The 24425-nt window shown below is 47.2% G+C and overlaps 1 protein-coding gene and 1 long non-coding RNA gene across 2 annotated transcripts in view; one reads left to right on the forward strand and one right to left on the reverse strand.

Moving 5' to 3' along the window:
• Positions 1–9983: 9983 nt before the first annotated feature.
• On the reverse strand, positions 9984–13286 carry LOC114063301. Its single transcript, XR_003572544.1, has 3 exons — positions 12621–13286; positions 11272–11344; positions 9984–10756 (listed from the first exon to the last, which is right to left on the reverse strand). It is a non-coding gene; the product is annotated as an uncharacterized LOC114063301 (long non-coding RNA).
• Positions 13287–19313: 6027 nt separating this feature from the next.
• Positions 19314–24425, forward strand: part of FOXO3 (forkhead box O3) — an 87058-nt gene continuing 81946 nt past the window's right edge. The window contains exon 1 of the mRNA XM_027895505.1: positions 19314–20052. Within this exon, the coding sequence (XP_027751306.1) occupies positions 19471–20052 (582 nt within the window). The 5' untranslated portion in view covers positions 19314–19470. The remainder of the gene's footprint in view (positions 20053–24425) is intronic.

Consider the following 24425-nt stretch of genomic DNA (forward strand, 5'->3'; position numbering starts at 1 on the left):
CTTGAGAGGAAACCGTATGAGGAGTGGCTGAGGTCACTTGGTCTGTTCAGCCTGGAGGAGATTGAGGGGAGACCTCACTGCAGTTACAACTTCCTTGTGACAGGAACAGGAGAAGCAAGCACTGATCTCTGTGGTGACCAGTGACAGGACCCAAGGCAACGGCCTGAAGTTATGTCAGGGGAGGTTTAGGTTGGATATTAGAAAAAGGTTCTTCACCCAGAGGGTGGTTGGGTACTGGAACAGGCTCCTCAGGGAAGTGGTCACAGCATCAAGCCTTTCATAGTTCAAGAAGCATTTGGACAATGCTCTCAGGCACATGATGTGATCCATGCGGAAGTCCTGAGCAGGTCTAGGAGTTGGAATTGGATGGTCCTTGTGGATCCCTTCCAACTCATTGAATTCTATGATTTTATGATTATATGACCTGCTTCTCTGATCAACTGCTACAGCTGGAAAAAAAAAAAAAAAGAAAAAGTTTCTGGGCTGAGAACACTTTTTCCAGCTCATTTTGAGATGAAGCCATTGATCCGTTAATGCCACAAGCTCCTGCCTATGTCCTGTGTGAGAAAAGAACTTCAAAAGTCTCAGTCCTTGGGTCAAAACCCTTTGATGCACTACTTGGGTAAGTGGTTAGAGTGGAAGGGGGGTCCCTACAACAGAGGAATTGGGCTTTAGCACCTCCTGTCTTTTAAACAGAAAGATGATTGAATTTTTTGCTTGCATATAACACAGTAAGCAGAGGGTAAAAGCAGGGGACAGTGAGTTTCAGAATAGCTTCCTATTTCTTGGCTTAAAGCAGACAGAAGCTCCCATCTTCCTATTACCTTTGCTTCCCAGCTTTCCCACAGTCATGCAAGGGGGATGCACAAAGCCCCCCTGATGTTGTGCCACAGGTCCTGGGGAGACTTTACTGTTTCACTTGGGCTGAGATGCTCCTGAGGAAGGGAGAGGTTAGACATGCTGTCAGGATTTGTGGCTTACTCTCCTCTCCTCTAACTTTGGTGCATTTACCATCGGTGGCAACAGACAAGTTCAATGCTGTAATTTAAGTGACTTGAGGCACCACTGTTCCATAACCCAGGCAAAATGGAGAGGCTGGGTTAAGGCAGGATAAAAAGTAAATTAGCATGAAAGGCTAACTTGTAAGGCAAAGCTAGTCACTAATCCTGTTTTGTAGGAATATTTTTGTACTTGGGTGCATCATACGCCATCATCTGGCTCCACCATGTGTTGGGATTTCTCCTCTTGCCTCAGGGAAGAGAAAATTTTTTTCCTCATGCTCTCCTACACCAGTTTTCAAGCACTTGCATCACTCTCTCTTCAGCAGGGTGCTGTAGCTGTGCCAAGCAGGCAATTTCTTATCTACCATGCTCATTGTTTCTGCAATTTGGTGGCCACTTCCAGTCAAAATGCATTCCCTCATTCTTTGCTTGTCTTCTCCAAGGCACGCACACGCTGGCCTCTCCAATGGTAAAAAATTAGCAGGCTGGGGCTATAAAGTCCTAGACTGGCACAGACTTGTGGGGATACCTGTCCTTGGGATAATGGAAGGACTCCCTCGAAGAGCTCCCTGCCCCAAGGGTTGCACCTGCCGTGCGTGGCTCTGGAAACACATCCACTTGCTCTGTGGCCAGCCATTTCCCAGTGAAAAAAAGGGAGTGCCTGCTCCAGGACGGCGCCTCCGGCTTTCTCCTACCCTAGTTTGTAAAATCACAGAATCACAGAACCATAAAGTGGTTTGGGTTGGAAGGGACCTTGAAGTTCCAACCTCTAGTCCCAACCGCCCTGCTGTGGCCAAGGACACCTCCCACCAAGACCAGGTTGCTCAGAGCCCCATTCAGCCCGGCCTTGAACACTTCCAGGGACGGAGAGCATCCACACCTTCTCCAGGCAACCTGTTCCGGTGCCACGTATCTTTCATATTCCACAACCGCTTTGGAAAACTCTCGGTGTAAGCACCGCGGCCTGCAAGGCGGGCAGAGCCCACAAGATGGCGGGCGCGCACCGCGGCCGGGCCTGCAGAGGCCGCTCCGGAAAGAAGGAGGTAAAAGAACGCCCCAGACTTGTCATACGTCGGGCTGAGAACAAAGTCAAAAAAAAAAAAAAACTCCACCGTGCTAGCCTGGGCTGAGATTCCTTTCAGAGAGTTTAGCCTAGAGAAGAGAAGACTGAGAGGGGACCTCGTTAATGTGTATGTCAAAGGCGGGTGCCAAGAGGACGGTGCCAGACGCTTTTCAGTGATGCCCAGGGATAGGATGAGGAGCACTGTCCATAAACACAGGAAGTTTCATCTCAACATGAGGAAGAACTCCTTCACAGTGAAGGTGGCAGAGCTCTGGAACAGGCTGCCCAGGAAGGTTGTGGAGTCTCCCTCTCTGGAGGCATTCAAAACCCACCTGGATGAATTCCTGTGTCACCTGATCCAGATGACCCTGCCTTGGCAGAAGGGTCAGGGTTCGATGATGTCCAGGGTCCCTTCCAACCCTATTCTGTGACATACTATTAAAAAAACAAAACAAAACAAAACAAAACAAACAAACAAACAAAAAAACTCCAACACCCCACTCCTGTTATGGGATACAGCACTCTGGGGACACCTGTGTTCTGTGTTAGGCAGGGCAGACACAAAAACAGGGGGGAGAGGGATCTTGAGGGGCTGTGGGAAGAAGAGCCTTATGCAGGACAGGGGTGACCTAACCCTCACCGTGCCACAGATTTATGTTTTTAATACACAGCCGGTCAATTATACCTTGGTTTTGGGAAGTGAGGGAATCCTTGAAATGGGACTGCTTTATATACAGCTAAATACAGTATTTCATGTTGCTTGATACTTCCCCTCACGGCCAGATGCTGCCTTGCAATGGCTCAAGCTGAATCCTCCCAGTCACAGCACTATGCAGGATCCCGTGGTGTAGGATACAGGGCATGTGTGCTCCCGAGCGAAGCCACAGGCAGGCCACCAAAAGCCTTTGAAAAGCTCAGGGCTTCTGCATGGCTACCTTGTGACTTCTCAGGCAGGCATATCAATGCCTGGATCCTCATCTCCAACCCATCCTTCTTAGCGCATTTTGGCATCATGTTGCCTGGGTGATGGAAGGCTGTCTCCACCTTGGGGTGCAGAAGTTCTTGGTGGGGGGTCATTGCCGCCCGTCCATGTGGGAACTTTTTGGCAAGTGGAGCTGGTAGCGCCATCCATGCCTGAGATTTTTGGTAATTCTGGGATGCTCACTGCACATATAAGTGGTCTTATGAGAAAGGGAGACTCACCCAACTTCAGGCACAGCTGTGAATTCCCCACATTTAAGGGCAGCTGTGTTGACAAGTTGCTCTCTGTATCTTAGTGAAGGAATCTTCTTAATGTGGTCTTCTTCATCTTCTGGGATCCTGACACTGCTCTCAAAAAATCATGACAGAGCACTGGTAGGGTTTGGCTCAAAGAAAACCCCATGACTATGCCTTTATAAAAAGAGATGGCACTTGCTTGGGCTTACTATGGTTAAGAGCTTAAAGAAGCTCCCTAGTTCTGTTCTGCTACCCCTTCATCATCAGTCTCTCTACTTCTCCTCCTCCTCCCACAGAGTTCAGCTTGCAGCAATTCTCTCAAATTCCAGTATCCTGAGGAGACTGTGCAGGTGGTATCCTCTCCAAAAATATGAGCAAAGAAGCTAAAAGGTACTAGAGGAGACAGGACAACCTCTGTTTAACATTTCATGTTTTTTGTTTGGTGGTTTGTTTTGTTTTGTTTTTGTTTTTGTTTTATTTGGGATTTTTTAAAATTGTTTGTTTTTCTCACAGGAGCAGCTGTCTGCTTGGTCTCCCCTGTGTGACTTCCCCTTCCAGGCTCATACCCTCCGTTGACTGGTGCAAGCAGCTCCTTGTGCAGTCAGGTTCTGCTCTTTTGAGGCACCAAACTCTCCCCGCACAGAGTTCAAGCACCCCATATGGCATTCGGTGAGTCAGGCATTTCAATTCTCAGTGTTGTTGCATACTTAAGTACCTTTCAGGCTGTATTTCTTAATCCTCAAGCTCTAAAAAAAAGGCTAAGTTCAAGGAGAAAATATAGACAAACTTGTAGACATTGGTCCCTCTGTGGCTTGCCTAGGGGAACAAATTACGTTGAGATTTTTTAAAGTCAAACTGTTGTACAAATGCATTGAAGGGAGATACATAAGAGGAGACTTTTCCTGGGAAACATCACTCCTGTAGCGAACCTGCTGGAACAGAAGTCTGATGATGTGTAGGAAAATTACCACAGTGTTTCAAGAAACAAGAAAGATTATTGGTTCATCTGGAGTGAAGAGAGAAGCAAAAAAAAAAAAAAAAAAATCAGCTCCAATCAAGCATGCTAGAGCATAACCCTCTCTGCAGATATCCTCTCATAACAGTCCAAGCCCATGAAAGAACTTGCAATCAATTGATGCTGAAGTCTACTGAAGGCCTTTAATGTAGCAAGTCAATGAACTTTGATGGAGCTGACTTTTCTGGAAAACCAGCTGGATTGCCAGGGTAACCACATCACAAAAGGATGCAGGATGGAAGGACATAGACGTTTGCTGAAAAGTTCTACGGGCATGACAAAATTAAATGAAACTGAATGTCCTAGAAAACAGTTTCACATTCATCATGTCTCTTGGCCGGATTCCATAGCATTACAGAAACATTTCTACAAGAATTGATTAATTTTCACATTCTGGGCCCTGGAGAGCTTCCCATGCTGCTCAGAATAGGTAGGTCTTTTTGAGTACTGGCTTAAAGGTGAGATCTAAGCCAGCTGGGCAGAGCCAACATCTTTCAGTTACACATTACCATGCATATGACTGAATTCTGCAATCAACAAGCTGAAAGGAAAGAGAGTAAAAGGACTAGCTGCTTATTTTACCCACATTTAGCAGCAGGATATCCCTGTAAAAGCAGATTAACTGAGGGACAACAGTAAACTAATCTGAGCCAGAGAGCAAAGGTAAATCTTTTTTCTGACCCTAGGAATAACCTTCATCTGGCCAGTGATGAAGCAAATGAATCCAAGCTACAGAGTAAGGTCAAAAGCAACATTCCCCCAGAGTTCTGTAGAAGTTTTAGCCATAGTTCAAGTTCAGCCTAAAACATGGGGTCTTGGGTTCTAAAACTGAATGTTCCTTAAAGTTTGTGTCAGCTCCTGCCTGGATCTGTTTGCAGCCTCAGTCTTTGCAAAGAAGAGCAGCTGCTGCAGGACTTCACCTGGTGCCTGCCTAAGCCATTTCCATCTCTCCAGTCAAAGTCTTATTCTTCTTACATCCTCTGTACTTCCCTGTACTGGAGCTCTTTGCTCATGCAGATACTTCTACTGTCTTCCAGAGGTATATGGGCTTCAGGAAAACTGCTTGCATGTCCTCAAAAAAATCCTAAAACAAACAAACCCAAACAAACAAAACCCCAAATCAACATCTCCCTCCCCCACACACTTCTTATTCATAAAAGCTTTTTTCCCCCACTTAAAAATAAGTTCAGGACTCTCACTTACTATTTGGAAATCTCAGTTGAAAACTCTGATCTGCCTCTAAATTCTGTGTTCCAGACAGTCTATGGACCAGGTTAATGGGTTGTGTGTATTGACAAAAACTGCATGACAACGGGACAACTCTACCCCTTCATTTCATAGAATCATAGAATTGTTTGGGTTGGAAGGAACTTTAAAGATCATCTAGTTCTAACCCCCAGCCATGGGCAGGGATACCTTCCAATAGATCAGGTTGCTCCAAGCCCTCTCCAACCTGGCCTTGAACATTTCCAGGAGTGAAACATCCACAACTTCTCTGGGTAACCTGTCCAATGTCTCACCACACTCATAGTAAAGAACTTCTCCCTAACACCTAATCCAGATCTATCCTCTTCTAATTTAAAACCATCCCCTCTTGTTTTTTCACTACATGCCTGTGTAAAAAGCCTCTCTCCCTCTTTATTTTATAAGCCCCCTTTAAGTACTGGGAGGCCACAGCAGAGTCTCCCTGGAGCTTTCTCTTCTCCATGTTGAACAATCCCAGCTCTCCCAGCCTGTCTTGGTAGGAGAGGTGCTCCACCCCTCTGATCATCTTCGTGGCCCTCCTCTGGGTCTATATCTTTCTTGCGCTGAGGATCCCAGTCCCAACACTCCAGCTGGGGACTCAGGAGAAGAGAGTAGAGGAAGCAGAATCACCTCCCTCAGCCTGCTGACCACACTTCTTTTGATGCAGCCCAGGATGTATTTCATCCATGAGAACACCCCCAAGTCCTTCTCCACTGGGCTGCTCTCAAGTAGTTCTTCCAGCCTGTATTTATGTCTGGGACTGCCCAGACCCAGATGCAGCACTTTGCACTTGGACTTGTTGAAACTCGTGAGGTTCTCATGGGCCCACTTCTCAAGTTTGTCCAGGTTCCTCTGGATGGCATCCCATCCTTCAGGAGCGTCAACTGCACCGTTCAGCTTTGTGTCATCTGTGAACTTGCTGAGGGTGCACTCGATCTCACTATGTCAAAGATAAAGATACTGAAGAGACAGAACCCCAAGGGACATCCCTCAGCACCAGCCTCCACCTAGACATAGGCTCAGTGGAGTCACTGACACAACTCTCTGGCTGCCCCCATCCAGCCAGTGCTTTATCCACTAAATAATTCACCTTTCAAATCCATGTCTCTCCAATTTGAAGATATGGACATCATGTGGAAATCATTTGCCTTGTTTCAACTCTGACTTTGTGCACAATTACCCTCTGGAACAAGCAGAAACCAGCAGTCTTGTCTTAGGGTCTGAGAGAATAAAGTACTTGCATCATCCCAAGCAGATGCGGAATAAGCAGGAAAGTACCGGGACCCTGGAAAAGGCAACAGGAGATGATAAATTTTTGATTTCCACCACCAATTGCTTTTCCAGAAGAGAAGTCTTGTTTTTAAAATTAGCTTAGAGCACTTTTCTAGATACAGATTGCAGGTATTTCGCCAAGATAGTATAATAGCATGTTCCTGTGAATAGCCACAGCAGCTACAAATCTGTACCTCTGGATGAAAGGCACTTTATTAAAAAGTTCCTGACAAGCTCTTTATCTACACAGCACATCACTGACATACCCATCCGGTGTGAAATCTGTGCAAGAAAGACAGGGTTGGTTTTGTCAAATTATGAATAAGAAGAAGCCTCCAAGATATCCTGCACTAGAGAGTATCAACACCACAGCGTGCACTGAGCCTGGCGGCAGAGGCAATATGAGGAAATGGATACAAGGAAAACTGGAAGCTGTGAACAGGCAAATGAAGGACAGGTAAGTCCAAAGTTGAAGAAGATGAAACTAAAAAAAAAAAAAAGGATAAAAAACCCCCCCTGCTTATCTGAGCCGCTGAGCATCTCAAATTTTTACTCATGCTCTCCTAAGATGAAAGGCAGCAATGCCAATCTGCACAGAGGGCTTGTGGACTGCACAAAGGCTGCTCTCATGATGGGTGTAGAGCAAACATTAGTAAAGCCCTGAGCAGATGAAAGATAAAAGTCCTTACAGAAACAGAGGGCACACAAATGTGCCAGTGATGAGGCTGTCATTCTGATTCTTCCCTTCCACTTCCTGCTAAGTGCTGTTTTTCTCAGTCTCTCTGGGGTTAAGGACAGACAGGAACCATTAGATCTTCACAGTTCCTTTTGGAACTGTTACTCAGACCTCTCGCATATCACAGCCCTTCAAACCTCACCTTCTTGCCTTGCCTGAGACTTGACTACACTGTCCCTCACACTTTTAACTGTGGTTAGAGCACATCCATCAGAAGCAGGCCCATCTTGTCTTGGACACATCCGGAAAATGTGCCAAATACCGTGACAGCTTGTTATGGTGATTAACCACCTTCATTCCAATAAATCTGTGCCCAGTTTTTCATACGAATGTATCTGGTTTCAGCTTGCTGCAACACATTCCCATAATTTACTAGATTAAAGAGCCTTTCAGTACCTGATATTTTTCTCCCAAGGAAGTTCCTTCACCATCATAATCAATTCCCTGCTCAGCCTTTTTTGATAAAGTAGAGAGAGCAAATGCTTCATGTCTCCCATTGCAAAGCATTTTCTGCAGGCTCTGAATCATTTTGTGTGGCTCTAATGTTCCACCACCCATTTTTCAACATCAATTTATAACACGCAAGCCATCCCAGTGCTGGTCTCACAAATACAGTACGTGCTCATATCCATTTGCTTGTCCCTTAGGACTCTTAAAAAAAGAAATCTATTCAGAGTCTGAGGCAGATGCAAGCAGGCTTCCTTCTGTCTGGCATTTGGAGCAGCCAAAAACCAGCCATCATTCACCTTCACTGGTGCTGTCAACTCAGCAGGTAAAAAGAAAGCATGACAAGGCTCTCTCCCTGCTTCTTCACCATGATGTAATGCAACACTGGAAAGCAGCTGTCCTTGTGCAGGTACTGCTCTGAGCACGGATTGCTCCAGGCCACATCCATAGGGATAAACTAGCCAATGGGCACAGAGCAGCAGTGTCCAGACTGCTGAACTCTCTTACCCATCAAAGCGGAGTGACTGCAGTCAGACTTTTTATGTGCATAGCTGGGAACTGTTTTGTGAAGTGCTAATAGCGTGGGCCAACACCATGCCAGGGACCACTCTCATCAGCTGAGCTCCAGTACCTGGGAGTGCTCCCCATCGCTGCTACCTCCTTTAACAGGAGAGATAAATGCCATCCTAACACACAAACAGTCTCCAAGGAGGGAGAAGGATGAAATGGCTTCCTCGCTTTCTCCTTCCAGACAGGTCAGTAGGGTTTCTCAGATCAGAGAGGCAGCAGCAACAGGCTGGGGCATCCCACAGGCGCATCAGGCCTCGTCCATCTCAGCAAGAGAAAGGACACAGGAAAAATAGACAAGAAATAAGGAAGAAAAGGCAGTAAAGGCACTTTTGCATAAGCTCAGAGAGGGGAGGGGCTTGCGTCTGAGGTCTTGCATCACCTTGCAGCTGGGATCAAACCCAGGCTGGCAACCTCACCAGGGCTGATGCTTTAGTCCTGCGGGGCTGCCTGTCCTGCACCAAACACCCACCCAGCACCAGCACCCTGGAGCTTCCTCATCGCAGGCCTGTCCTGCAGTCGCTTGTCAGAGTCGAAACAGCAGTTACCCAGGAATCCAGTGCCAACAAAGCTGGAGGCACTTCACACACATTACATGCAGACAAGGTGTCCAGGCTGTGCCTAAATAAAACTTTGTCTTCAATTCCAGGGGTCTCAGATCAGGAGGTTGAGGGAAGAGTGATTTGGGAAAAATATAATCTCTGCCCCCATTCAAGGGAACAAAAATATCTAATGCCTAATATTTTATTAGATTTCGCTTAGAACAATAGGAACTTTCTCTTTTGCTACAGAATTTTCCCCGTTCTTATATTCTCTCAGTGGCAGAAAATGCTGAATCACAAACCTGGAGCTTTAGAAAAAAAATTATTTCATATGCAGAAGAGACATATCTTACATCATTTCATGCTTCCTGCTCTGCTCTCTGGTGCCACGTTCCTCATTTTCAGGCTGTTTTAAAGGTCAGCTTCACAGAACAAATCCTGACCTCAGACATGGGAAATATGCTGCCTCATCACTCCAGGATCGTTTCTCACATGATTAGTCCCAACATTCCTGCAAGTAGAACAGTCCCCACTGCCACTACTGCAGACAAGGGAAAAAAAAAAAAAAAAAAAAAGGCAAGATATTTTTTCTCCATTCCCAAGGTTAATGTTCACCACCATCACACCCTCATTTCATAGGCTGGGGGCTAATTCAGCAATGTAATGCTATTGCCATCTATGGGCAAGTAATGTTTTTACCGTAGGTACAAGTTAAAGTTGGGATGCATGCCTAAACTGACAACTACTCTCAAAAAAGTTTGAAAGGACTTTAAAGAAGATTGTATTTAAGATTTTCCAATGGCTAAGATATATGATCTCGAAAAAGTTAATCGAAGACAGCAATTATTCCTCATGGTATTTGTTTTAATCTTTATTATGCATTCGTTCAACTAGCTTCGTTTTGTCTGAAGAACTTTATTTGATGCTAATAATTTGAGCAGACAGGAGAGGTCACGTTAAGGTGCTGATTCAGAAGATGCATGCATACTCAGTTTATTTTGAACAAAACATCTGAACTTATTTGAAATTACCACTATCGATTACCAAGGGTTTAAAGAATGACTGAAAGCACAATGGTGATGAACAAGCTTCAGTGCCACGGGAAAACTGAAGGTTAATTTACTTGCTTAATATCTCTTCTAAAAATGTAAGATTTCAACATTAATAAAATAACCAGTCAATTAGTCTACTGGTTAAAAATGAAAAATATATACTGAAAAATACTTTGATTGAAGTATAAAAGTTACTGCAAACCCTTTTCAGCTTGCTTATGCCTCTAAGAAAGAATATGGCTAGGTTTATGGTAACCTAGTGGACTAGTTTTTGTCAGTATCTGTAAGAAATACAAAGCAAAACTTCTCCGCTCACTGGGAGACTTTACAGACGACATTTAAAAGAAAGCACACCACCACAGCAAGATTAAAAACGGGGTTTCTGTTAAATTATAACTAGCCAGACGGTTATATTGCTCTCAGGTTCACGATAAAGGCAGAAAGGTTGCCTCCTATGCCTGCAGAGCTCATTGCCAGGTGGCTCGAGCCATGCATGGTTAACTCCTCAGACTCAGCCTCTTCTTGTTGGTCTCTGCTGAACCAGCGAAAGGAAAGTGCCCAGGCCCTGAGAGCAAAGATTGCCCCACAGCTTGTCACTCTGCCAAAAAAAAAAAAATAAAATAAAAAGGCAGCTAAGGCATCGGACCCATCTCAGGCCCTTGCCAGAGGAAGGACGCCGTAAGACTGAACTGTACAAAAAGAGCCAAAGCACAAAGTTCTCCTCTAAGTCAGAACAAAAACGTTTGGATAGGATTTCTGGAAGAAAGAGCCAGAGGTGTTTGTGAATAACCACAAGAATAGGCACTTCCAGTGACTACAGAACTACAAACAAAAGCACTTTTGTGCACTCCCGGATTACTTGCTCTTATTTTCTCTTACAGTCACATGCTTATGCGGGCCTGTACTGTTTGGAAACACGATTCATTAAGACGCCTTAAATTGCAACCAAGTATTGTACTGTTAATACTGACTTTGTTTTAACTTTCCTGTTACTTAATATAATTTGTTTTATAATTTTATCTCTTATGTGAACCAAATCCCCACTGAATCCTTTAAAAGTTTTTGTTGATATGTGCACTATATTTCCAAAGTGTTTCAGATTTATGGGCTCACCTCCCTGCCCTCTCATTGTTTCATTGGTTCAGGGACAGCCCCTTCTTTTCAGCAGATTGAAACATCCAGTAATCTGAAACAGATTTGCCGACTCTATAGCATTAAATCACGCTTTGTGGTGCCTTATTCCTGCTCCAAAAGACTTTATGCATTAGCGAGTACATAAAGTTGTACAGAGACTGAATACATATTGAAAAGTAATAAATGACTCCATATGGTGTTAATTTTTCAAAGCACTGCACGACTGTTTTAAAGTAATAGCGGTTAATTTTCCAATTAGGAAGATTTTTAAATAGCCCTTCTGACCCACATATATGGGAACACTCTCACTTCAGATATTCTCCCCAGCTGAGGGATTTGGGTGCACCAACAATTTTCACAGTCAAATGGCGTCCTTGGTTAGCTAGCTACCAAGAGTACAATTAGCCAAGGCAGTTAATTTCTTTCTTTTATTCAAAAAAGCTTGTGTCATCATTACTGCAAAGACACAGGTCACAAAGCCTCTGTGAGCAAACTGAATAGCACACGTTCCTCTTTAAGCTTCACGTACTTGAACATCTGTCAGACCTCCGTGACAGTTTCTCCCCAGTTTTCCCTGTTTACTTCCAACGAAAAAATCCATTTGGGTTAAACAAGGCTTATAATATCTCTACCTTGATATATTTTAATCTAAACATGCCTATTATGAAGAGTTGCTTCTGTATTTAGAATCAGCAGGCTCTTCAGCAGATCAGTTCTCAGCATGTATTCAATTACATGTTCTCACTTAAATGTTATCCCCAAAAAATAAATAAAAAAATAAAATCAGGTCTCAGTCTTGGTATCATTGCCTCTCCACAGGTAAACTGGCAGTAAACGACTCCAGGTGCACAGCTTTAACAGAGCAGTTTGCTATACCGAAGGGAATGGTTTTGCAAGCCAGGCAAGGGCGCGTGTGAATGGAAGAATTCAACTTTCAGGATTCCAGGAGGAGTTTGTAGGGCAGTTTGGTATAACTGCCTGCCCTGAGCACGTTTAAGTGACATTCACATGAGCAGCAAGGAACGTAATGTCTTTAATACCAGAAGCAGGGCTGGGGCAGAACAGAGGCATTAAAGTTCATAACTGCCCTCCCGACAGCCCCTGCTCAACTGATGTCTAATACTGGAGGCTCTAGAGTACTATTTTTAGCATCCCAATATACGGGACATTCTGCCTTTCACATACCCAGAACCACCCCTCGCTGGGCAGCTCTGTGCCTGTTTTCCCCCCGGCCCAGTGCTGGAATTCAGAGCTCAGACACGTTTCCATGCAAAACGAGACCCACGGTCTCGGCTGCACAGCCTTCCCAGAGCACATCCAGCACATACCAACGGGCTCCAGCTTCTCACAGCACGCTGCTGTGATCACTCTTCCAAGACGGGACAGCAAGTAGGAGGTGCCCGTCGCTATCCCATCGCTCTGCAGCGTGCCACAGGCACTCAAGAAATATGACCCCCTTCCCATTCCTCTGACTTGATGCAGCTCCTGAGTCAGCAGACACCCAGTTCCTCCAGGGTGTGAGAGAGAGAGAACCAGCTGCAAGTGCTTATAATCGACTTCCCCACCATGTGCTAAGCCGCTGACTGCTTTTGCTTAACACTTCACCAGCCCCTCTGAACCCTTTCTCAATTCCCGTGGGGGACACTTCCTTCCCCCTGTGTGCCTTGCAGTGCCCCCCACGCCAGGAGAAACAAGGTCAGCTTCTCCTCGTTCTGCTTGATAGGGTTCAGATGCCTCCCTCTGACCTTCCAGAAGAATATCTTACCAGGGAGGTAGGCTAGCCTAACACGCACTCCATTTTCAACCAGCCTGTTGAACCCGTACTGCTGCCTAGGGGAGAGGGTGGGGATTCAGGATTCACGGGAGCAATCAAGGAGAGGCCATGACCTAGCAATAATAACATTGCCATGGGGAAGGGAGGGGAATAGCCTTGGATTTCAGTCTCCTTTTCAAAGTGTGTCTGTGTACTTTACATTAAATACCTGTCAGAGAACAAAACACAAAGTTCTGGGAAAAGGACAAGGACCCATAGCTCCAGAACAAGAGCTTCGATCACTGGAAATACAGGATGACTGTGAGGGAGGTGCTTAGACTTCTTCCTCCAGGGGCCACGAACGGGAGAAAATAATTAATTCTTTGAAGGAAGTGAAATAGGCCGTATGTGGGCACCTGCTCTCCAAAGGACAGGCCAGGCTGCCAGCCTCAGCAAAGGTAGATCCTTTCCCGCAGCCCTGGTTCTCATCATCTGGATCCCCGATTAAATCCTCTGCTGTACAAGTGTGCCTCGTGTTCGCAGGTAGAGGGAAGCAGGGCTGGGAAAGGTGGTTATTTTAGGGCTGTGCTGTGTGAGAACCACTGCATCGAAGCAAGGACCGAGGCTGCATCTCTCTGCATAGCACCACATGGACAGGACAGCCACCTCTGGGACGTTTTTTGTCTCCTGAAGACAACCAACACCGACACGGTTTCAGAGGTGCAGCTTCCAGGTCTCCCTATCGCTGCCCTGCCGCTGGGCACTTGGCACACTGGAGTGGCACACCTGGCTGCCAGACGCGTTCCCGCCCAGGCCCTTCCCTCACTCCACACACAGATCTGCACTGCCTCGCAGCCCAGGTCCGGAGGGCACTTGCAGCCTGGCAAAACTTAGCTCTGAGACGAGAGGGTCGGGGAAAAACCGAGAGACGGCTCGGCTCGGTCCTCGGTGCAGCAGTACCCTCCGGCCGAAGGCAATTTCCCGTGCGAGCGCCACAGCCCGTTCAGGAAAGGCTTTTCTCCCAGCGCGGCCACGCAGTCCCGTCCCCCCCGTCCCGTCCCCCCCCCCCCCAACGCCAAAGGGGCAACTCCCGAGGCGCCCCCACCGCGTTCCACTCGATTGTTTATGAGGTGGCGCGGGGCGGCGGCGCGGGCCAATGGGGGGCGGCGCTGCCCTGACGGGCCACGGGCGCCGGCCAATGGGCGGCGAGGGCGGGCCGCGGCGGTCACGCGCGGCCCCGGAGCATGACATCATTCGGTTCGCGCGGCGCAGCCTAGCTTGGTGGGGGCGGGGCCGCCGCCGGGGGCGGGGCCGGGGCGGAGGGCGGGGCCGGGGCGGAGGGCGGGGCGGAGGGCGGGGCCGGGGCGGCCGCTCCGCCCGCCCCGCGCCGTGTGGGCGGAGGAAGGTGTTAGGTTATAATGACGGAGCAATTAACAGATAAGTGGGCATAATTGAGCCCGCGTGAGGTAACCGAGGCGGCTTTAAGTGGATGTGGCCGGGTTGCTCAGCGAGTTGGTGGTGGGGTAGTTTGGCCACTTCGGACCAGCCCAAGCTAAGGAAGAGGGCTGTCCGTCGGTCCGTCTACCCGTCTTCACGGGTCCGTGGAGGTGTCCTGATGAGGCAGGAGGCAAGGGAAGATGACTAAATACGTAAAATCAAAATCCTTTCATATATGTGGCCCAAGATGAATTAGAAAAAAAAATCGTTTAAAAAAAAAGTGAAGTTCTCGCTGAATCTCATCAGTTTGACTTCACCCTAAGATTATAAACTCAATAATTGCAAGTACCCCCGAGTATTCAAGAATTATGATATAAACTCAAGAATTGCATGTACCTGTGAGTATTTGCACTTTTTTTCCTTCCTCTCCCCTCTGTTATGGTGGTGAGTCAGCCAGTTCACAGGCTGAAGTCCAACTTCAAGTGATCTTCAAGTTGCTGTTCATGACTTTGAGGAAAATTTTATAGTCAGAACTCTGTAGCCATCTTTGGCAAAACCTTCATGTTTCCATGGCACAGTTTAGACCCTTGCTCTGTATCTGCCATTCTGCCAATCTTTCCGTAACAACTGTGGATCCAACAAGCCAGTTTTAGCCAAATTGGGTAGAAAGGTTAAAGTCTCAGGGTATGAAGCTGGCTGGTTTATAGATGACATTTCTTTCTAATCAGCACACAGGTTGCTCTGAATCAGCCACAAAACCTATTGCCCTTTGCCCAGTCTGTGTTTAAAGGGCATAGTAGGGAACTGCGGGAAGAATAAAAAATACACTGAGGGAGCTGCTTTCTCACGGAGTGGGTGGGAAGGGTAGACAGGGTTATCACAGGGAACACGAACTTCTCAGAGACCAGGCTGCAGGTGCCTTACAAAACAACCTGTCATATACTTGTTTGTGTGAGGTCCATGTAGACAATGCAGCTGTTGTTTAACATAACTGCAATATAACATCAGTTTATTGAGCAACACTAAACTTTACAGTAGATTTCTATAACAACGTAATGGCAAAAAAGTTCCAAGTCTCCTACCATCTATTCAACTGCAGCTCCAGCCTGAAGTAAGCTTATCTGCGGTCAGATATTTGTGTAAGAAAGAGGTGAAGCCAGAAATGTCACCTGCACTTATCTAGCTCCTCTAGCTGCAACGTGACCGTGACCCTGCCAGATCCATGCAATCAGATACCGTGATAGGCACACATGTTCCCAACATCAACTTGAGTGGCGACAGTAGATAAAAGGAGATGCAGGGGAAGACGCAGCGCTGCCCTAAAACACTCGCAGACTAAGTAGGCACAGTAAGTGAGCATGGTTTTCAAATGGCCTGAGGGCTGGCCTAACTTTATTCCTGTTGAAGTCAGCGATAAAACTCCCATAAATGGAGCCTTTTTGAAAATCTCACCCTTGGGGCATTAAATTACTTGAAGAGATTGAAAATTGTGCAGGCTTTAGATTCAATTTTGATCACTTTTTATATTTATTTCAGTGGGTCCAGCTGTGGAATGACAATAAGAGGAGATTCTGTGTCTTTCTGTTTTGCTTACACACTTTTTGTAAGTAAAATGTGTAGGAAAAAACATACCGTGGTTTTAATTACACCTCTGAACTGCAGTGTTATGGGCACACACGTGCTGCAACGAGCTATGAGGAACTGGTACCATGACATGTGATAAAGGTTGTGTGACTGATGTGCCAGTGAATTCTGAAGAGGGCAGATAATCTTGCAGTAAAGGCCCAAGGCTGGTACTCGGACAATCCAGTTTTATTTCTCAGTTCTGACACGGGCTTCCTGTATGACCTCAGTACAGTCATGTAATTGCTCAGTGCCTCAGTCCACCATCTCTTTAATAGGGTTACTACTTACTTATTTCCTTTCTCCCGCCCTGGCCTGCCTTACTTAGACTGCAATTCTGCCAGGGAGTGGAGCATTTCTTACCCACGTGCGGGGCCTTCACCCTGTACAATGAGACCTAATAGCAATGCCTGTAGAGTAATGCAATGCCAATTAAATAAATAAATGAAGTTGATAATATCATTTAGGACTAGATTTGCAGCTTCTAATCCAGCCCATGGTCAAAGTGCTAGGCTTCCCTGGAACCTCGGGACGTAAGGAAGTGCTCCATGGGGAGGTTTTTGCACTGGTCAAAATCAGCCCCAAGCAGTAGCAAGTTTTGGGAAAGGGCGGAGCGTCAGTCACAGTTCTGCAGCTGACCTCTGGCTAACTGCTGAAAGCCACAAGGAGAGGCTCTTCGGAGATGTGGTATTGGACTAAGTGTCTTCTCAGTGTGCCTTCTCATCTGATCTTGGTTCCTGGCTCTTCAATGCTACTGCGGTTTTTCTCCCTACCAACTGCTAAATCGTACATGCCAATGTCAGTGTCACAGTTGCAGAGTGGCTGGTGTCTTTTTGAGCTGCCTTGCGTTCCCATAAGAGGCCACATTACAACAAAAGCTGTGGCAGGGCACAACACTGTGACCCAAAATGGAGTTGCAGTGAAAATTATTTCCATTACTTGAATCTGCGTTCATTCTGATTAATTCAGTGTCTCTTACTATATTTAGATAATGGAGGATTAATTGTATGCATGCCGAAATGCTGTCCCTTGTAACAAAATCAGGCCAAACTATTCCTAACTTGTGTCACTTGAATTCAAAACCTAACTAGACCCTGAGAGCCTTAGGCCTTACTTAGCAGGACCTTTAAGGCATGCAGGATCATGGCCTTGCTGTTTTCTAGTCAAACTGAAAGGTTTTCAAATCTCCCTGCTTGTCTATAATGCTAAATACACCAGGAACAATTTAATTTGCCCGCTAATTCTATCCAGCAGTGTTTCAGAAGCACACCTGTTTCTCAAGCATGCGGTTGTCCATCTCTCATATCAGAGACAACACTACTGTTGGACTAAACCTAGTCCACACTCTCGGTCGATACCAAGCTGGGTGAGGACTGATGCATATACGTTGCAATACAATGTATTTATAGCTACATCTGTATTAATAGCTTTATGTTCCATGTCTTTGTGGGTCACCCCTTTATTCAACCCATAATTAACTATGTCTCTGAGTGAGCTACTTTGGAGGGCTTTCTGCTAGGGCACGGCCTCTGAGGAGGAGGTACAGGGGAATTATGTGTAGACATGTCTGAACATGCTCCCGGCATCACCTACGGGCAGAATTAAAGTTTTCAAAAAATTGCGAAATTATACTCTAAATTTTGAAGTTCACCAGAATAACTCGTACACCAACAATTTACGACAAATACAAGTCAGAAACGAAACAGGAGTAGTGCAATCCTTAAAAAAACTTTGCTCGGAGAACCTTGAGCGCTTCCCACCGCCGCCTTCCCACCACCCGGGCGGCGCGGCCGAGACGCGGCTCCGGAGCCGCAGGGACGGCGAGCAGCCGAGCATTGCCCTCCCCGCGTCCCGGCAGCTCCTCCAGCCCGCCCAGCCCCGCCGGCTCCCCCCATCCCGGCGCTCCCGCCCCGATGGGGGCGGCTCCTGCGCGGTGCCGCCCGCCCCCCGCCCGCCCATGGGCGGGCCGTGTCGTGCGGTGCGGTTTGGTTGAGGCCCCCTGCGTGTGTCTATAACTTTGTGTTGCTGCCGGTGGTTGTTAGGAGGAGGGATGTGGAAGTCGGCGGTGAGCAGGGTGACAGGCTGCTCAGGCGGGCTGCGGCGGACGGGCTGGGCGCGGGCGGATCGCTTGCCTCTCGCCGGCTGCTCGCAGGGGGAGCGGGCGCTGTGCCGTTTTCCCTTCCTTCGCCTTTAAAGGGAAGGCTCTTCGAAGCTGAAGGCGCAGGAGCAGGAGGAGCAGGAACCATGCAGCAGCACTGCTTCTTCCTCCCGTGAATTCGGATCTCGATTGCTGCCTGTGTGGAGGTGGCTGTCGATCCAGCACCCCCCGCCGCCTCCCGCCCCTCCCGATGTGGCTTTCCCTGCCTTGTCTGCCTGCGCTTTTTAAATGACTTAAGTGAAGGGGGGAAAAACTGTCAAGATGGCAGCAGCAGGAGCAAGGAGGTTATGAATGTGGTGTTGATGCTGGAACAAAACCTATTCTCTTTGGCAGCCCTAGGGAGGGCTTAAAGCTTCTGGACCTGTTGGAAGACTGGCGATTTGATTTGTTCCCGTTGTGTTTGCTTTTTTTTCCTGCGAGAAGAAGGATTTATTATTATTTTTTTTTTTAACCGACCAGCCCCCAGGGTGGCCTTCTCCTGCCCCCTGCTCCGTCGACTGAGAGATTTTTGGGGGTTTGCTTGCGTGTGGTTTGGGGCACCGCAAAGTGACAGGCTTACGCTAGTGTGCAGTGGGATGTATACTAAGACTTCGGCTCCCTTTAGGGCGTTCTGAAGAAGGAAAAAGTCTTCGGCGTAATCCAAAGGACCCCTCTCCCTGCCCTCCTGCCGAGGGAGGGCGCAAAGGACCACCCCCCCAAAAGGCAAGATATCTGCGGAAGCGACGGGGAGCGATCTCGGGGGCGTGGGGGGGTCCTCTCCCGGCTGGATACAGCGCGGTCCTGCTGGAGCTACTTCTGCATCCGCATGGAGTGAAACATAAACAAACGCACACACGCACCGCGGGAGCGGCCGCCGCTCCGCCGGCGCGGAGGGCAGCGCCGCGGGCACCTCCGGCACCGCCCGGCCCGCGCTGCCCGCCCTGCGCGGCTGCTCCGGCTTCTAATCTGATTTTTTTTTTTTTTTATCTCTCCCTCCCCTTTTCTCTCCCCGCTCGCAGCTCCGGCGTGCGCATCGCCTGCGGGGAGCGGGGCTCGGGGCGCAGCGGAGAGCCGGCCAGCCCTTAGCGGAGCGCGGCATGCCGGCCCGGCGGTCCTCCGCCTGCTAGGCTCTCGTCGGCACCGAGGAGGCGGCGGAGGAGGAGCGGGGTCGGCGGCCGCCCGCCCGCCCCGTCGCAGCGCCCCGCAGCCGCCCGCGGGGGAGGCCAAGATGGCAGAGGCGTCGCCCCCCGCCCCGCTTTCGCCCCTGGACGTGGAGCTGGACCCCGAGTTCGAGCCGCAGAGCCGCCCGCGCTCCTGTACCTGGCCCCTGCAGAGGCCCGAGCTGCAGGCCAGCCCAGCCAAGCCCGCCGGCGAGCCGACCGCCGACGCCGCCTCCATGATCCCCGAGGAGGAGGACGACGAGGAGGAGGGGGGCGGCTCGGCCATGACCGTCGGCAGCGCGGCCCTGGCGGGCGGAGAAGCGACGGCGGCAGCCTCCGCCGTGCCGGAGGAGGCAGCGCGGCTGCTGGCCCCGCTGCCCGGAGTCGGCCCGGAGGGGCCGAGCCTCTCGCCGGGGGGAGCGGCGGCGGCGGGCGGCGGGGGGCTGAGCGGGGGCCCGGCGGCGGCGCCGAGGAAGTGCTCGTCGCGGCGCAACGCGTGGGGCAACCTCTCCTACGCCGACCTCATCACCCGTGCCATCGAGAGCTCCCCGGAGAAGCGCCTCACCCTCTCCCAGATCTACGACTGGATGGTCCGCTGCGTGCCCTACTTCAAGGACAAGGGCGACAGCAACAGCTCGGCCGGCTGGAAGGTGAGGCGGGATCCCGGGGCCGCGGCGGACTCGCCGCGCCGCCCCGACGGGCGTGCTGCCCGCGGAGGATGCGGAGCGGAGCGGGGTGTCGGAGGGCTGTCCCCGACGGCAGCCGACCAGGCGCTGGTGCTGGCCCTGCTGCTGGTGGTCGCCCTGTCGCCTTTGCTTTATTTAAGGGAGGGGGTACGAAAAGTTTTGTCTCTTTCCTGTTGCTATATGCAATCGGTGAGGGCTCCTGACTCGAGGGGCTGGGGAGACGCTGGAACGGAGCTGGCGTCTCTGGTGCACAAGTACATAAGCAGAGGAAGAGAAGGAGAGAGGGGAAAAAATATTTTTAAGGTGTGAGTGTTTTCTGCCTTTTTTTTTTTTTTTTTTTTTTTTTTTTTTTTTTTTTTTTTTTTTTTTTTTTTTTTTTTTTTTTTTTTTTTTTTTTTTTTAAATTTACGTTTGGTAACTCATTTTGGAAATAAGCAGAGTTACTTTTATGCATGGTCAGTCTGGGTTTCAAAAGCTCAAATACAGAACGACTCTGTTATTTTTGTCAAGAAAAACCCCAGTGGTTTCCCCACGCGTTCCTCAAAGGCAATAGAGGGAAATTCGGGTCTTGACATTTCTTCATAAAGTTAATCAAAGCTTGGAGTTATTTGCTGTTCAGCCACAGGAATGCTTGGTTTGCGAATCCTGCAGTGCCAGCGTTATGAGGGCACCGTCTACTGATAGTCCAGCATTTTCTGTCCAGCACTGCGACAGTGAGCAGCTAAGATTATGCCGTTTTAATAAGTGAGGAAAAAAAAAATAATCTGTTTTTGTGGCTTGTTTACTCAGCGCGTGCAAAAGCACGTTGCAGGCAGACAAGGTTTTACCCTCAAGACAAAGTCTAATAAGGCCTACCAGAAGCTGGTGCTGCACGTAAAGCACATTGAAGTGATTTCCTGAACTGCTTTTTTTCTCTCCTCCTTTACCATGTCCATCTACTAGTGTCTGTTGGACGCTGAAATGTCACGTACTTGCAGCTCTACAGAAATGCAGGTGCTGCTTGATGTCGATACTGTTTGCAGAAGGAAATCCCGGTATGGTTCAGTTGCTGCTGAGGACCGATACTGGCAGCATCTGACACCGAGTTTTTGAATGGATGGCTGAAGGCAAATTTGCCAGGAACTTCTATTGTTTTACAGAGAAATCAATTTTGAATCTCTCTAGCTCTAGATCATGTGATAACTTACAGTATTGAAATTGGTCAGAAATACTGTATAGATAAAACATTTCAAGCAGGTTCTGTACTAGGAGCCCTGTCTCGTATTTGGTGCCTGAGTAGGACTTGCTGTTAAGAATTGAAGTGAAGCTGTATGATTTTTACCTGCCAAATGAGGCACGGTAAAGGAAGCATTTCACTGACAGACTTGTCTCAGGGTGGGGAAAAGATAAACACAAAGTTTATCCGTGCGGTTGCTGGTTCAAGACAAGGCTTTTAAAACCACAGATCCTTTTTGCAGCTTTTGCGTCTGTATTAGGTGTTGGATTTTGATCTGACTTTACAAGTGCAACATGGAGTGTGATAAAGGGTTACATCTTCCAAAGACAGCTCGTGCCTTCGTAAGTTGTTTGGTTTCACGCAGAAGCAGTGGCTTTAGATGTCAGATGCTATGACAAATCCAGCCTTTTTATCTGGTACTTTGAGTTTTCAGTAAATTTTTGATCCCCAATTCAAATGGAGACATTGAACAATGGGGCTGACACTGTTTCTTCTGAATTTGGTGGCAAAACTCCCTTTCACTTAAGCAGAAGCAGGATCTGGGCCATAATGTGAAGTGCTTACATTGATTAGTATCCTTAATACAGTCACAATTTTTCTGACAATTTATACTGTTAATTTGATATTGATTCCTTTGCTGAGCAGCATTAACTGGTACTTGGAGCTAATTAAAATGTTAAAAACTTGGATCCCTTGAGATTCTTCTGATATAATTTAGTTCAGAAGTTTCTCACAAGCCTTTAGGATGACCTTTCTCAGGAGATGCAAGCAGACTGGTAGCAGAAAATTCTGCCTCTTAATGACTGCGAACTGTTTCTGGAAGTTAGGGTAAAGTGCTGGATCGTGTTAATGGTGGGTGCAGTTGTGCGTGCGTGGTAGGGGCATACTGGAAGGGGCAAAGGGAAGGTCAGGAGCTAATAATTTGCCAGGCATCAAAAACTGCAAAATTTAATTCCTTGGCAGTGGTAGAGTTTCTTTTAAAGTATGCATATACATTCAAAAGAGGAGTATTTCAGCTTCTAGGCTGGAACGCAGATTAGTTTGTGCAGAGGCAACACTCTTAAATAGAGACTCCATCTTAGTCTCCTGATGCTAAAACACATTATATGTTATTATCATCTTTGTTTCCCTTACAGGTAATGAATACAGCTTTTCAGGGACCAATGTCAGCTTTTCACATTAGACTTTTCAGGTTGCTAGTTACACCGAGACTTTAAATGAACAGAAGATAGTTCTGTATTAGAAGTCTTTTTTTTTTTTTTTTGGTCCTAATTTAGAATATTTTTACACAGCTAAGTTCGTTGTTGAAGGCAGCAAGCCTATTTAATGATATTCTGCTTTGGCACTGAGTGGGAAAACTGTTATTATAAACAAAGAGAAGAAGAGAACTTGGTCTTATTATCTTACATATTATTATATATGAAATACTAATACTGTTTTCAGTGAGATGTACTGAATGCCATAATCCGTAAACATAACTGAGATTATATTCCTCAAAACAATTATTTTAAGAGCTATAAATGAAAGTTACAACTATCACTTTTTTTTTTTTTTTTTTTTTTTTTTTTTTTTTTTTTTTTTTTTTTTNATTACGTTTCCGCTAATTCAGATAAGGTTTGCCCAATACACCCCCCCCAACAATCTTCTTTGCTCACCCCTCCCCGTGGCCCCAGTGGGACATTGGTTAACCTAATAGTGCCTGACAGCTAACTAGGGCAGTAGTTTATGGTGCATCGCTGTAGAGCTGGCATGCTCTGGACATCGTTGTGTACCAAGGGTAGCCTGGTTTGGTAGAATCCCGTACACTTCCAAACCACTGTAGAGGGTTTTGATGCGTGTTTCAATATCAGCTTCCGTCTTGAATACTTTGGGAGGGTCAGTGTTTGTATTTATGAACAGTGGAGTGGGGAAAAGATCTGAGGGTGAGCTGGTTTCACCCTTGTGAAATGCACTATGCCAGGTGACTGTTCCCGGAACTTACTTCAACAGAGCTCCTCCATGACCAGCTCTATCTGTCTTTCCAAATTCAGGTATCTGTTACCCTATCGATATCCTGCAGTCACAAAACTAGTGTGCTGACTTAAAAAGCAAGTTCTACCCTTCAAATATTTAGGGTGCAGCACTCCACTTAACGATCCTGAAATAGAAAACTGAAACACCCTTGTGTCCGTGTGTACAGTAGAGGTGCCCGGTTTCTCTATAGCTTAAGTAGTTCCATATCTCTTCCCGGAATGTTATTTTGTAATTTCTTGTAGCACTATCTTGTGAAACAGACTTTTCTGCATGAAGAGTACACTAGGGGGACTATTTTCCTCTTTGTCAAGCGGTATGGCAAGACTATGAATCTCATCCTTTATACACAGATACCAGCAATTCCCAAATTCAGTGCAGCTCATTTGCTCTGATTTGTTTTTCATATCAGAAGCCTATTTTGTTTTACACCTGTTGCATTCATCTTCCCCATGAAAGAAAAACACTAGCTGCTGGGATATTAACTTTGAAGGGGAGATCTTTGTAAACTTCGTGCATGGACATTCTCTCATTCCTCACCATGTTTTATTGGCCAGTACGTACCGAAGGGCTGCAGTCCCTTTGGTGTAGCAAATTCACGAGTCTCTTCTCTAATTTTTGAGACTTGAAAAGGCTTGAGAAATTTGCCAGCAATGTAGACAGATGTCTATATCTGCTAGCCAGATGCTGATACATAAGATGTGTCGGAATTTTTTTATCATGTTTTTGCAAAGGATGTGAGAACGAAGCAATACCAGTCTCTGTTTCTATTTCTCCTTTCTCAGCGTGGCACTCGATGTCTTTATCAGGAGTGGCAACATAAAACTGGAATGCGCATCAGTTTCTTTTTTTTCCTCTACTGTCTTTTTTAGTATTATTATTATTTTTTTTAAAGATTCTGTTTCCCCATTAACTGCAAACAAGAATATTTTTTCCAGCCTTCTACTGTATTCTTACTTTTCTTTTTTTAACATATATTTTGAGTTGCCTTGTTCATCTGTACAGAAGGGTTTGGGTTACAAACTGTAGCCTGATTATTTAAAGTTTTCATCTGCCAAAGAGAGCACAGGTTTAAGCACGTGCATGGATCCTTGGGACTTCACTGGGATTA

Source organism: Empidonax traillii, unplaced genomic scaffold (genome assembly GCF_003031625.1).
Source record: "Empidonax traillii isolate 1590-97213 ecotype Southwest subspecies unplaced genomic scaffold, ASM303162v1 scaffold16:size2589160, whole genome shotgun sequence".
Classification (NCBI taxonomy): Eukaryota; Metazoa; Chordata; class Aves; order Passeriformes; family Tyrannidae; genus Empidonax; species Empidonax traillii.